The sequence below is a fragment of the Monomorium pharaonis genome, chromosome 10 (assembly GCF_013373865.1).
Source record: "Monomorium pharaonis isolate MP-MQ-018 chromosome 10, ASM1337386v2, whole genome shotgun sequence".
NCBI lineage: Eukaryota > Metazoa > Arthropoda > Insecta > Hymenoptera > Formicidae > Monomorium > Monomorium pharaonis.
In genome coordinates this window covers 8597777-8613633 of record NC_050476.1, presented here as the reverse complement: position 1 = coordinate 8613633, position 15857 = coordinate 8597777, and the positions used below count along the sequence as shown (strand labels likewise).

The 15857-nt window shown below is 27.8% G+C and overlaps 1 protein-coding gene across 4 annotated transcripts in view; it reads left to right on the top strand.

The window, feature by feature from the left end:
- The window catches only part of LOC105835376 (synaptic vesicle glycoprotein 2B), a 66851-nt gene that overhangs the window by 36922 nt on the left and 14072 nt on the right, over positions 1-15857 (top strand). For 2 of the 4 annotated variants that reach the window (XM_036292800.1, XM_012678587.3), the window contains exons 2-6: positions 3084-3146; positions 3756-3917; positions 7378-7540; positions 13684-13805; positions 14107-14351. In XM_036292800.1, the coding sequence (XP_036148693.1) occupies positions 3084-3146; positions 3756-3917; positions 7378-7540; positions 13684-13805; positions 14107-14351 (755 nt within the window). Of the gene's footprint in view, positions 1-1684; positions 3006-3083; positions 3147-3755; positions 4086-7377; positions 7541-13683; positions 13806-14106; positions 14352-15857 lie in introns of those variants that run through there. The other 2 variants (XM_028193702.2, XM_036292801.1) reach the window with 2 other exon arrangements.

Genomic DNA, 15857 nt, shown 5'->3' with positions numbered 1-15857 from the left:
AAATTGTAAAAAAAAATTTTTTTACAACTAATTGTTACAAAAATTATTGCCAAGAACTGCATTAACATTTTTTCAATATTGCAACTTGTCCTTATTAGCTTTTCATAACCAAATCTTATTTAGTAAATTTAAGGCATCCTTAATAGTACCTTGTAAGGCCCTTATTAGCTTTTCGTAACAAAATCTTGCTTAATAAAGCTAAGACATCCTTAATAACACCTTGCAAGGCCCTTTTTTGCTTTCCGTAATAAAATCTTACTTAGTAAATCTAAGGCATCCTTAATAGTACCTTGTAAGGCCCCTATTAGCTTTTCGTAACAAAATCTTACTTAATAAATCTAGGGCATCCTTAATAATATTTTGCAAGGCCCTTTTTTGCTTTCCGTAACAAAATCTTACTTAGTAAATCTAAGGCATCCTTAATAGTACCTTGTAAGGCCCTGATGTGGTAATATTAAGGTAGCCCTTTTTATGGCATCCCTATTAAATCCTCATTGGGGCCTTATGCTACATAAGGATTTCCCTAACTATTTTCTACTCGGGTAGCACTTGGTCCGATCTCGAGTTAAAGATGTATTGGACTGAAGTTTAAAATGGTACAAAGTTGCTAAAAATTTGTGAAATTGTTCTTTTAGTTTCCCTAATGTGTACTGCAAAAAATTGAGATCCATTAAACGGTTGCTGAGTTATTATTATATAACTATTTTAATTTTCACTGATTTTACATGGTATCCTTTTCTATCTTATGGAAAAAGACAATCTTTGCCGATGAAACAGCTATAAAAAAATATAGAAGAAATAGTACCAGTGTTTTGAATTTTTTTGTACATCTAGTATATGAATAGATGAAAATATCTGCCAAGTTTCAATTGTCTTCACTACACCGTTTTAAAGAAATAAAATATAACTTGAGATAATTGTGCTTTTTTACTGTCAAAAGTTTAAACTCATAAGTGAAAAAAATCGCAAATAGGTGAAAAATACCTTTGTAAGAGTAAAAATAAGACTCCGACTATCGTTCAAGTTTTTTACACCTAGATTTACTATGCGTTAGGCATAGATATTCAGTCGTAAAAAGTACGTTCGACTCAAGGCATCTACCCTCTTTTAATTTGCGTGCCTACGGCAATTCTACACTGAGAAAAAAAAATGCTAGATTCAAATCAATATTTCCTTGAATAGTACTAATAACATATTTTATAGAAAATTAATAATATTTATTTTAAACTAATAATATAATATTAAAATTATATTTTCTAAATTATAGCATAAATGTTGTTGATTTTCTATAAAATATGTTATTAGTTATGACTATTCAAAGAAATATTGATTTGAACTTAGTATTTTTTTCTCTCAGTGTACGTTTTGTTACATTCTTCCTGAAATATCCTTCCATCTAAATAAATACATAGAACCATTACCCTTCAATATAAGTACTTATTAGTACTTATATTGGAGGGTAAGCTATAGCAACAACATATTTATTAACATGTGTAAAATTGTAACCTGCCTATAATCTTACTGTAATATTCGCTGTTGTAAAGAATACTCGTGTTACGTCCAGCCTTATAGGATATAGCAACAACATATTTATTAACATATGTAAAATCTAACAAGTATAAAGAATCTAACAAGTATAAAATGTAAACATATTTTTTATTTTTTATTTTATATGTATTCGTAGAAATTATAATAATACGCGTATAACTGATGATGACAACAATGTTTTTCTGAAATGTTTTTACGGTAAAAGTACAAGATATCAAACTTATTTTATATTTTTTTAAATAAAATAAAACTATTATTTGTCGACAAAGAAAAGTATAGAAGACTAGAAATTTAATAATTTTTAAAAAATAATTTTGAAGCAGTTTAAAAAGTTTAAAAAGCGAAAAAATATTTGGAAAGAGAATCTAAGATTTTTATACTGCACATTATTTTATTTATTATATTTCTAAAATATTCGAAATTTATCTCACCTTTATCTTACAGATTGTAACAGTGTTTAAGAGAAAAAAGTGAAAATTTTAAGTATGTATTTTAAACAAAATATATAAATAAATAAAATACACCAAAGAGATCTAATGCATTTTATTTCGTTTGTTTTAATAACTTTCCATTTTATGACTTTTTAGATTGATTCAAGGTCACTGCTTCAAAGAAACTTTGTCTTCTTCTATGATACTGAAAAATATAAATTATAGAAAAGTATAATGTTTATTTAATAAATACACAATAATTTTTATAAAAACTTCAAAAAATTTAGAAAAAAAATTTGCATTATTAAATTCTAAAAGTAATAAAAATGTACGTTTTCTTATATCCGTTATATATTAACAATTACTTCAAGTAGCACTTATCTAAAGATACCCTGTATGTATTTGTATGCAAAAATTATTATTATAACAATTATTTTAATTTTTTGCATAAATGTATTTTTCCGCGTATTGGCAATTTATGTTTAACTATTTGCATATAACAGCATTAAAAAACACAAATTCAATATGTACTACTATGTTAACATGTATTTGCATAATAATAAAAGATACGCTATCTGACGTGAGAGATTCTATAAGAGATTTGTCTTCCACAATTAATTATGTTGTTATTAATTAATGTAATTTAATTTAACTTAATGACTAGTAACAGCACATTGTATTAAGTACAAATATATACAAATATATAAGTGAAAATTAATAATAGTAACAATGATAGTATTAATGTATACGAAGAATATGTCGAATTAGACTGATATATCCACGAGGATAGTATAAAGTCTATTTTGAATGTAACATCCAAGCATCATTCAGTATTCAATATCGTTCATGACAATATTGACTGCTCTTCACAATCGGTTCGTACAGGGAACGCTGATCATACGTGCGTAGCTAGTCATAAATGTGATCCATTTGTGTTTGATAAGTGTGTAGCAAGAAAAATGATTTTCAGACGTCTCATCGAATTATTTACAATGTACAGATCGTATAGATACCGTCGCATGTCAGGTGTTAATTTAATATTTTAATTATCGGTCTGAAATGATTATGTCATTTATTGTAACTAATCGCCGCCTTCGCTTCTAGGTGAGAGAATAAGATCTGAAGATTCAGGGCCTGCAGATTTTGAACGAGCAATTACAGCGACAGGTAATTAAATTATATTATATATTTTTCTTAATATATTACTTTTTAATACATTTATTGCAATAGGGTATTTGTTTAATACTGTCATTTTATTTTATATGTTCAAGAAGAAACAAATTAGCGATTTAGTTAAGTTTGTAATAGATATCTGTAATGAACAAAAATATAAATCTAATTAATTGATATAAATCTAACAAAAATATAAATCAAAAATTGAATTTCTGTTAGCACACGAGCATGTGATTATTATTATTTGATATATTCCACAAAAATGGCATGTTTACTTTGGCATGAGTATTTATAACGGCATTGATAATCCTCACAACGTTAAACATGTTTGTTATGAACGTCTATAATCCGTTTGCACTAATATGTTAAACTTTAATTTTAATCTCGGTTTAACTCACTTTGTTTTTTTGTTTTTTTTTGTAGTTCTGGAAACCAAAACTTTAGTTCCAGCTTTTCTAGTTTTATTTTTTTAATTAGAGAAAGATAAGAAGTAAGGTAAACCGTGATTAAAATTAATCTATATTAATCCAAACGGGTCTCACATATTGAAAATAAGAATTTAAAAATATAAAGCACATAAATATTTTTGTTTGTGTTTTATAGGATACGGAAAATTTAATTATTTGCTATTGCTGGCGATACTACCAGCCAGCTTCTCCAGTATTTTCTCATCGTCAACGATGTCCTACGTGTTACCGTCCGCCGAGTGCGATCTTCAGCTAACAATGTTCGACAAAGGCCTGCTGAATTCAATGGCATTCGCAGGTAGTATCCCGATCCTCTTAACAATTGCATAACAACGCTTTATTACAGGTGCCAGAGAGCTCGATGAGAGCCCTGAAACGCTAGAGCTTGGTACTCTTAGAATCTCTATGATTATCATGCGGTGTACTGCCGATTGTAGGCAATAGCGAGGGCATATGCGAGCTCACGGTAAATACCGTACCATTTTATTTCTTGTCGCATGCGAATTTTTCGATCAATCGATTATTTTCGGCCAATACTTAAGTGGTGGATTAACTGAGGCTTCTAAAGTACAGCCATTATGGGACTCTCCTTGCAACTGGGAACAGCATTGAGAGAGTTTTAAACTTTTAGACACATTATAAAGATCTATCGCTATGTCTTGCACGGAAAGAATTTTCTCTTAAAATTTACCCTCAAAATCTGATAATTCTGGAATAATGTGTGATCTCGAGGAATTTTACTATACTTTTTAGTAAAATTTACTAAAAGTATAGTGAAATTTACTATGCTTTTAATACAATTTACTAAAAGTATAGTAAATTTTATTTAAAAGTATAGTGAAATTCCTCGAGGTCACACATTATCCCACCATTATCAGATTTTGAGGGTAAATTTTAAGAAAAAATTCTCTCCGTGTGTTAAGGAAGTTCTCCGATCTTCTCAAATAATAATATGAACTTAATCAAAGGACAATGAGCGTAAAATTCAGATTAGGAATATTTGTAGGAATAAAAGTAGAAAAAATAAGGATAAAAAATACATTTATTTTTTCTCAATGTTAGGGTTTCTTTGTGTATATCCTGATGGAGATATTTTTGATGACTTTATTGACAATTTTTTTCAATTAATCTGTTTTATTAAAATTCGTTAAGATTTATTAAGATTTATTTAATTTACTAAGGGGATGCTCTCAAACTTGATCTGGGTCGATAATGCACATTACTAATAAAAGATTTCGTAAATATTTTTCTTATAAATTTGGAAATTCTTTTCCAGAGTTAAAGTATACATTAATATCAATCTGTGATTTGGTTTTTTTTGGAACAAAAAAAAATTTTTTTTATATTACTCTACTTATCAATTTCTTTTAAATCCATACTCACACGTACATAAAATTTTCAGATATATTATTGTCTTATACCAAAGCTTCTAACTCATTTCTGAAAGCACATTATTATTATTTCCTGTAATGATAACGGTGCACAGTACAGAGTTTTTAAAACTTAGTGCTACAGATCAAAGTCATTTGAGACAACTGCACAAAAATATTCTAACTATTTTTGTTGTTCACATGAAATTGTAGTTAACCACCGTTTGTTATTGTCTATATTTTAATTCTGGAGAAGGATTTACAATTCCATGAAATTAATTAGGAACCAAGCGTATCCGAAAATAATTAGTGTTTAATCAGTAAAACACACGATTTATTTTCTTATAATTTATTAAAATTATTCAAGATTTACTAAAATTTATAAAATTTATTTTTTTAATAACAATAAATTAAATTTTATAAAAATTAATTTTTATCAATTTCGATAAACATTATCCAGGAAAAAATGTTACATATAAGAACATATCTAACTATATATAAAATATGTCCATATATGTTTATACTAGTCTTCTTTCTTTTGTAAAATTTGTTTGATATAAAAAAATAATAGTAATACTGAAACAACAGAAACTAATAAAAAAAATAATTTTGCATTGTGTCTTTTAAAAAAGTTAAGTATGAAAAATTGTCCATATATATATATATATATATTCCGGAATATACATAATTATATATGGACAATTTTTTATACTTAGTTTTTTTAAAAAAGCAATACGAAAATTATTTTTTAAATTAGTTTCTGTCTTTTTAGTATAACTATTATTTTTTTATATTAAACAGGAATTTAACAAAAGAAAGGATATTCATACAAACATATATGGACATATTTTATATATATTTATATATTATATTATATAAAACATTTTTTCCTGGGTAATTAATAAATTTTGATTAATTTTAATAAAAATTGGTCAATAAGAAAAGTTTTCAATAAATATTTTAACATTATGTTTCCATAAAAATGTATTTTTTTGTGCATCTAATATATAGATTTCCATTCATTAAAATTTTATTTTTATATTGTAAATTTTATTTTAATATTTTATTTTTGTACTGTCATACTTTATTGTTGTATTATTGCGAATTGTAAAATTTGCATAAAAAAATATTTTTTTAATCATCAAGATTAACTTGTTTCAATAAAAAAACTTGTTACTTTTTTATTTATTACTTTATGTTATTAACATTAATTTTTACTTAATATTTATATTGCTATAGTTTTACGCTTTTATTAATATATTATTCTCATAACATCTTCTTATACATATGTATATTGAATAACTTTATGTACTGATTTTTATATTCTTTAGATAAATTAAACATTTTTAAAGTTTAAATTTAAATATTGCAGCAAATACTACAAGAAAACAAAATTATTTTACTTGTTGACACAAGGGCATTAAAATCAGTTTATTTTACTTACGTATATTTTTATTTTGAAGATAAGTTTATGGTTAGTTTATGATTAATAAGTAGACATTTCTGAATTTTATTTATTATACAATTTTCTCTAAACATCTTTTTTTATAGCGTACGTTTTATATAAAAAAAGTATAAAATAATTTAACTGCAGACACAAAAAGAGTTAAAAAATTTATATTTTTAGGAAAAAATATAGAAAAATATGAAGAACGTTTTAAAATTAATAAATAAAAACTTTTACTATATTTTCGTGCACGCGCACAAAAAATTATGTAATCCCATCGTCTTTTAAATTGGAGAACTTCCTTAGTTTAAAACTTGAAAAAATTTAAAATAATAAAACGTTCAAGTTTATTAGTTTTATACAATAATGTTTAGAAATTACTTTTAATGGGATAAAAGTAATTATATTTTTGTATTACATTAAAAAATTAGATTTGTTCTTATTTGTTAATATTAAAATATTTAAATAAACTAACTATTCTATGGAGAAAACAACATATTTGTTTTAGTGTTTATCTTGGTTTTTAACATACAAAAAAATGATGGTTTAAATATTATAATTTAGCATTATACTTTAAGAGCATAAGAAGTTATTGAGGAAAGAAAGATTACATTTGCATTATGTAAATCTCCATTTTATCCTTTGTTTCCGATTTCTTGTAAAACAAAAAAAAGGTATTTTTGTTTTCTATAAAATTTTGATCTAAATCTTTAGTTCTCAGCTAGGAGGCCCCTAGGCGCGTACCTATCAAATAATTTAGCACTAATTTTATTCATCTTATCGTGCCGTAAGTGCTGAATGATTTTGTTTCAGAACGTAAACGTTTTATTTTTACTGCATATTATTTTTTATTTTTTTAATTTTATTTTAATAGATAATTTATGACAAAAAATCTAAGTACGAAGGCAGGCTCACCTGGTAATCAATTGGTTTGTTTTCAGGAATGATTTGCACAGCGTTTTTCTGGGGTTGCATGACCGATATGTTCGGTCGTAAGAAAATAATGTTCTACGGTTACCTGCTTACTGGTCTACTAAGTATAGCAACGTGTTTCTCGCACCGCTCTTGGCTTTTAATAACGTTCAAATTTTTTGATGGTGTGATGTAAGTTGGAATTATCGATCGGTACGGTATTATAAATAATACATTATAAGTAAGTTTAATAATCTAAGATAAAGTTTTAGGAGATTCTCTTACACGCTTCCCATACAGCACTAATTGTTGCACAAAATTTTCAAAAAAGTTTTATTCTTTCACATTTTACATATATAATACAACAATTTTAAAAGAATTCTGTAAAATATGATCATGAAATCTTACAATAGAAATATTTCTATTCAAAAATCTATCGCATACACGCAGGAAATATATAATTTCTAATAATAAATTAACAGATTGCTACAATTATATGTAATTTTTGTAATTGGACTGTTATGCCTTTGGTTACGGGACACTATTCGAGATCGCTGGCGGTGACTCCACAGGAATAGGTTGCTCAGTGATAACGCTGAGTTTTATAGAAAAAATATATTTTGTCGCAAACCGTTGTACACGTTACACAGTCAATACTTTATTTTGCATTAATTAACCCGTTACAACATGAATCGTTATTTAGTAATAAACTTGATATTATAAAGTGACACGTTACAATCGATAGTTTAACACACAATAATTCGTTATATCATCAAGTTTTGCTCGATACTTGGCGACTATTTGCTGGCAAAGTTTGTAAACACATTTTTTACATTTCTGCTAACAATTTGTCAACAACATATCAGAATTTGTATCAAATTTTTGTTTACAAACTTTCTAGCAAGCATTTAAATATTATTTGCTTTGGTAAATTTGACTATATCTATTATAAATATACAATCTTTTCTGACATTGCGTATATAATTCTATAAAAATTCTAACGCTTTTCATCTGCTTATATCCGTACTTCTAGGGAAAGACCTGTATAATGAAATAGTTAAAAATGGATAGGCGTGTTATATCTGTTCTATTTTTCCTCACGGTTTTTATCAGGCATGTTTTTTTAGTTGTGGACAGTGTCAATATTATGAATAGCACCTAATTGCCAAAGCTGTCAATTGACTAATTTAATATAAAATTTTCTAATTCGTAAATCTCTACTCAAACAAATTCTAAGCACTGATCGCTGTAAATAGTCAATTAAACATGATCAAGCAGAACGCTCCTGACTCTAGTAGCATAGTTATGGATACATATTTATTACAGATTAATTCAATGGGGATGTTGTCAAAAACATTAAACATATATATGGTTAAATTATATATTTTAAACATATATACATAGTTAAATTATATAATTTTATAAATAAATATAAATTTACAATTTTTTATTGATTTTTATAAAGTAGCATATGTAATAATTTACTAAAAAATCTGTTTTATAAAAAAAAAATTAAAAATACATATTATTTTATTTCTTATAGTTTTTAAAGCGAAAAGGCCAATAAAACTTTTAGTTTAAATTATGTCACATATCGGCAACATATAAAAAATTGAGTTTAAATTAGGAAAACGTGTAGTGTCGTAGTTATTTGCATCCTTGTGCAAAGATCACTATATGTATCAATGATATTGAAATTACATTAATCAAAATTTCCTAATATAATTTGAATATTGAATATAGAATAAATATTAGTGTATCTACCAACGTTACATGTCAATGATTACTCCGATATAAAAAATTTTCTCTATAATTATTAAGGGGATCCGGGAGTGACAGAGTTACCGACATTTTTTTGGGAACTTGGATTTTCGAATTGGAGTAACAGAATGCAAAATCCTTTTACAGGATTAAAGTACGCACAAAAATGAAGGGGGCGACGTACGATTTGTTCTGATAAATAAAAAAAAATTGTTATTTATTAGTCACCTAACGACAATATTTGCTTCATACAAAAAATCTATAGTTTATATGTATAAAATAATCACGTCGCCCCCTAGAAAAAACTCTCAGGAATAATATCGTGCAATTAGAAATAAGATTAGAATCCTAGAAAAAAAGATTCGCATTCCGCAAATTGGAAAATGAAAAAACGAAAATTTGGGTTATGTACACGTAAAAAGTCGATAAGTAGAGCAATATGAGAACAATTTTTTTCGTTTTCAATATAAAATCCAATTTATAGATTAATATTAATATGTGTACTTTAATTCTGGAAAAGGATTTCTAAATCTATACAAGAAATACATATAAAATCTCATTAATGATGTGCACGAATGACTCTACCTTATCGACCTCGATCAAATTTCAAAGGCACTCCTGGATCCCCTTAATGATGATCTCATGTTTTGACAAAAATGTAAAATATTTTTAAAAATACTATAAATAATAATAAAAATATAAAGTGCAATAAAGTTTTCGTATGACGGCTATTAAACGATCCGAGTATTTTTGTACAAAAGTTTTTACTAAAGGAAGAGGTTCAATAAGAACGATTTTTGGGTCAAAATGTCGCACTTTCTTGATGAAATATTCATACAGTTGAGGTGTCGTCTGTTTGTTCGCTGTGTAACTCGAAAGCGGCACAATAACATTTACAAATTATTTTTACATCACCATTTTTACTATGAGCTAACCTCGAGCTGTATTAAATTTGAACCCACTAAGATTGTGCCATCCCTTGAGATGGCTTCGCTTTCTTGTTTATAATATTTACATCTTGTTTACACATAAAAAAAAATCTTTTTTCTATTCTAGCGAATTTTGCTCGTTCATGTAACAAAATTCCATAGTTGATATAACAAAAATACTTTGCTGGCAGAACAGGAATTATTTTGTTCTTCTAACTAGATAATTTGCTAATTTAGCGAAACTATTTTTCAACTAATAAAATTAGTACTTTTAGCAAATCGTTTTGCTGTCCATATAATAACTAATAAAATTTGCTAGGACAGCATAAAATTTGCTGTGCCAGCAAATTATTTTTCTCCTCTCTGTAAATATGAAACCGGAATTTGCCCATAGATAACGCTAATTATCAATGTAGTTACTGTCAAACCGCGTCATTGGCACCATTTTCTTGTTTTGACATCTGATAAAGATTTTCAACTTACAAAAATACAAGTTTCATACAACAGCATAGTTTTTAATAGCGTTGAACATGTCGAATTTTATGCCTGAAAACTACGATTTGCGGACAGCATTGATTTTCTATTATTATTTGAAGAAAACTGCAGAATTGCATTGAATGCTTATCGAAGCTTACAGTGAGCATGCTCTTGATAAATTACAGTGCTTTGAGTGGTTTAAAAAATTCAAAAGTGCGATTTTAACGTGAGAAACGAAGAACGTGGAAGACCACCAAAAAAGTTTGAAGACAGCGAATTGCAAGCATTGTTGGATGAAGATGACGCTCAAACGCAACAACTCGCGGATCAATTAAATGTAACACGAGAAGCCGTTTCCATACGTTTAAAAGCCATGGAAAATATTCAGAAGATGGGAAAATAGATTCCACATGAACTGAATAAAAGACAACAGAAAAACCGAAAAATCTTTTGCAAAATACTGCTCGCCAAATACAATAGAAAGTTATTTCTCCATCGAATTGTGACTGGCGATGAAAAGTGGATATATTCTGCGAATCCTAAGCGTAAAAGATCATGAGTAACTCCAGGCAAACCATCGACATCGACTGCAAGGCCAAATCGCTATGGACAGAAGACAATGCTCTGTGTTTGGTGGGATCAAAATGATGTAATCTATTATGAACTGCTAAAACTTGGCGAAACCCTTAATACTGAACGCTATCGACAACAAATGATCGATTTGAATCAAGCTTTGCGTAAAAAACGACCAAAATATCAAAAAAGGCAACACAAAGTGATTTTGCTTCATGATAATGCACCATCACACACAACAAAACCGGTCAAGGAAACAATTGAGGCGTTTGGTTGGGAAATACTTTCGCATGCGGCTTACTCACCAGACTTGGCTCCATCCGATTATTACTTATTTACATCGCAAGTTGGACACGCACTTGCTGAGCAGCGCTTTACATTTTACGAAAATGGCTCGATAACTGGTTTGCCTCAAAAGAGGAACAGTTTTTTTGGCGTGACATCCACAAATTGTCAGAGAGATGGGAAAAATGTACAGCTAGCGATGGGCAATACTTCGAATAAAATATTTTTTATTATTTTCATACAATAAACGTGTGTTTTTTATACAAAAATTCCGGTTTCATATTTACATATCTGGTAAATGCAATAAAAATATTTTGTTTAGTTTTTATGAAGAAGCAGTATTATTGTCGTCCATTCTGTGACCCTTATTATCCAAACTTTGAAGGCTCGCAACTCTATTTTTTCCCTAATGAATTTCTAATGAAGTTTTTATAGGGCGTTTCGAAAAGCTCTTAATATATAAATATTTCCCCGATCAAAAATTTTTCATGTAAAAATCTGTAGAATTATGTATTAAAAATGTCCATGCAAAATTTTATATTGTATATTTTTATATAATTTTACATAATTTTATATACTTTTACATAATTCTGATATAATTCTAGAAATTTATACATACTTTTACATGAAACATTTTTTATTGAGACAGAATTAATCATATGTAATTATATATAATTAAATATAATTATGTATAATTATATGTAATTATATATAATTATAAATAAGCAATTTTTTTTCCGGCAAAAATTTTTTTATACAAGAGTATGTATAAATCTATAAAATTATATCAAAATTATATAAAATTACATAAAAATATGTAAAATGAAATAAAAATGTAAAATTTTGCATGGACATTTTTGATACATAATTCTACAGATTTTTACATACTTTTACATGAAAAATTTTTGATTGGGTCATCAAAGAAAGTGCGACTTTTTGGCTCAAAAATCAAGTTTATTGGCCCTTCTGTTTTATGTGTGAACTATATGAAGTTTTATGTGTGTATAATTTAAATTATTGTATGTTTGTGAGTGTGTATAATGAAAAATTTATATTAAAAAATTTTATAATATTTTATAAAAGATTATACATAGTTACATATATTTTATATATAGTTTTATATAGTATTAAGTATAATTATACATAAAAAAATTTTAATCAAAGTAATCATTGGCATTTAACATTAGCAGTACACTAGTCTTTATTTTATATTCACAATTCAAATTATATTGAGAAATTTTGATCATTGCAGCTCCAATGTAAAACCAATATTGTATTTAATCATTAACATGTAACATTCGCAGTACATTGGCAAATATTGGCTAAATATTGGTTATATTGAGAATGCAAAAATGTTTTCTTAGTATAATGTCAATATTGGTCATAACATAAATGCAAATGTACTACTAGTAATATACGTTATATAAGTTTAATTTAAATATTAAATATTGAATAACTGTACTGCCAGTGTTACATGCCAATAATTAAACAATATTACGTTTTGCTACTAAAAGATGTTGTACATATTAACTCCTAATTAAAGACATTTGTTCAGCATATGAGAATATTATATGAGAGTATTATAAAATTAGACCAAGAATTGAGAGCTTGTTTCCTTGTTTAAATTTATACAGTCCGATAAAAGTGGTGCTATAACATTTTCTGCATGTGTACTTTTAATATACTTATACTTCAATGTTGTTGGGTAATAATGTCTGAACGCCATCTACATTACAGCATATTTGAATATTTTATGAACATTAATGAAATATTTAAATGTGCTGTAAATTTAGGTAGTGTTCAGCCATCACTGTCAGATATAAATGGGTTTAATAGACAAACTGATTAGTGATTTTTTAATATGGTTGGCTCTTGCTTTATTTCTTCGCTGGATCTAGAAGGAGGAACAAATATAGAACTTAAATAATAAAGATCAACCTAACTAATTTTTGTCTGCTGAACGCGCTCTACATAAACATATATAAATACAAATGCAGAAAAAATATGTAAACAATATATTTCTATTGTTTTTAACATGTTCTAATATGTTTTTAACATAATTTACAGAATATGTTTTACTAACAAAGATGTTCTATGGATTTATGTAGATGATTTTTTGAAAAATTCTCAAGAAGATATACTTAATGTTATATAAAAATTTTTTAACATTCTGTGTTATCTAGAAAAATGTGTAGATTTTTCAAGACTTAATTAATGGAAAATTAAATTTTTTTTATATATTTTATACATTTTGAATATTTTGCATATAAGTATTATGTAATGATTGACGTTGCGATTATCAAATTGCAGCATATCCGGCCCATATGCGGCACTTATGTCGTACTTAGCGGAAATACATAACGAAACACATCGATCGAGGTGTTATATGTGGCTTGGCGTGTTCTTCTCACTTGGAAACATTTCCTTGCCATGTAAGTACAACCTTATCTTAGAGATCAATTGGTTAAATTATAAAACTTTATTTTTAAATCAGTTTGCGTGTAATGTTGCAATATGTGTATTGCATTATGAAAAATTTAATGAAAATAAAAAGAATTAGAGTTCATATAAATTTTTATAATAAAAGATTTGAAGAGCTAAGACGTGTATGATACTTTGTTTTATTTAAACTCGTATGTGTATGACAAATAAACGACAAATTTACGATGTACGCGTTTTGAGACAAATGCACTTTAATAAAGTTAAATCAAAGTTGTATTTTTTGATTCGCAGGTATTGCATGGCTTATAATACCTCAAAAGTGGTACATCACATTTTTAGGCAAAACAACGGAGATCAATTCCTGGAGAATATTCTTAGCTATTTGTTCACTGCCCGAGTTTCTGGCGTGCATCGCTCTTTTCGCTTTCCCAGAAAGTCCACGTTTTCTTATTTTAAAAGGTCGACACGACGAAGCATTGAATGTCTTTAAGAAAATCTACTCGCTTAACACTGGAAAGGATTCTGACACATATCCGGTAATTTACGTGCATGACAATACCATATTTAAAAATAATAACAATAATACATAAAGTATTAATAAAAAATAAATAAAAAATTTAAAATAAGATAATTTATATTTCAATTATCTAAAACTACTGTGAAGTTAAGTTAGTCAAGCTACCTATTAATAAAATAATTTTAACTCAATTGAGTCACATAAATAAAATTAGATTCTAAAAGCACAGTGCTTTGTTCAGTCAATTGATGATGTTATTAAAAAATTGGGATAACTGCACACTTGCTTTATGATTATAAAAACGTTGTGTCATACAACTTACTTGAATAGAGAAGAGAAACGGAATTATGAATTACTATTCGATTTTATTTAAATAATTTACTAATTATTTATGTAACATATATCATTCTTGTCGATACAGTTTGTTATAGAACTCATAGAGTTCTATCAATCATGTAAAACAGAAATTTTTTAGATATACATAACAGATATAATTAACAATTTACTAATGAAGAAAAAACGATTACGATTATAAAATCTATAAAAGAACATGGAACATTTCCAACAAACTCAGCGAAAAATGACGCATTGAATCAATGTCAAATTGATATCAAAACGATGTCGATTTGATGATTTTAACATTAATTTCATATCAAATAGATTTCGATCTTATTATCATTTTTTGCTGGAAATATTATCAAAATTATTTTATTAAAAAAAAAATTAAAAGTTAACTCTGTTTTTGGCAAATTTTGCATATTAGTATCACAAAAGCATCAATGTTTTCTACACAGTATCACACAAAAGTATCAAAAATATATGTAAAAAATCTGTAACTCTTGCAACTTTGTAGAAGTATTGTAGAAGTATTGTAAAAGTATTATAATTGACATACAATATTAGCTGATAAGTAAAAATATAAGCATTCTGTGCAAGGAGATTATGAACTTCAGACTTGCAACACTCGCAAGTGGTTTACAATCTTAAACGCAGGCAATATTACTTTACAGTGTTGCGCCTTGCGGTGACACAACAAATGATTTTTGCCGTACCTTGCGGTGCGACAAAAGATCTTTAGGGATTCGTTGCTGCCCAAAGAGTAGGAACTCGCGGAAAGAGGCGGCTTTTGTTGGCAGGGTCCTCAAATCACTCACTCACTGATTTTACGTGAATTTAATAAAAAGATTTATTCTGCTTGTAATGTACAATAGCGGCGGTCGGCGAAGGTGCCGCGTCGGGTTACACTTGATTAGATACGGCGCGTGACTCGGAGTTAACGCGTCGTCTCTTCGCTCGCTCGAGGTTTGCTTGCGGCTAAGTCTCGAACTCGTAATTTACTCGTGCGGGCCGTACGTATCGGCTTGATTGCTAATCACTGATCCCTCGGGCCGCTGTTCGGCAGCAGCTTAAATAGCGTCGCGGATTTGATTATTAGTGGGGGCATCGGGCCCTCCGCATGACCATATATGGTCATTCCTGCGCGTATCCGGCGCGCGGGAATATTTGCGAGCTTAGCAACAATTGC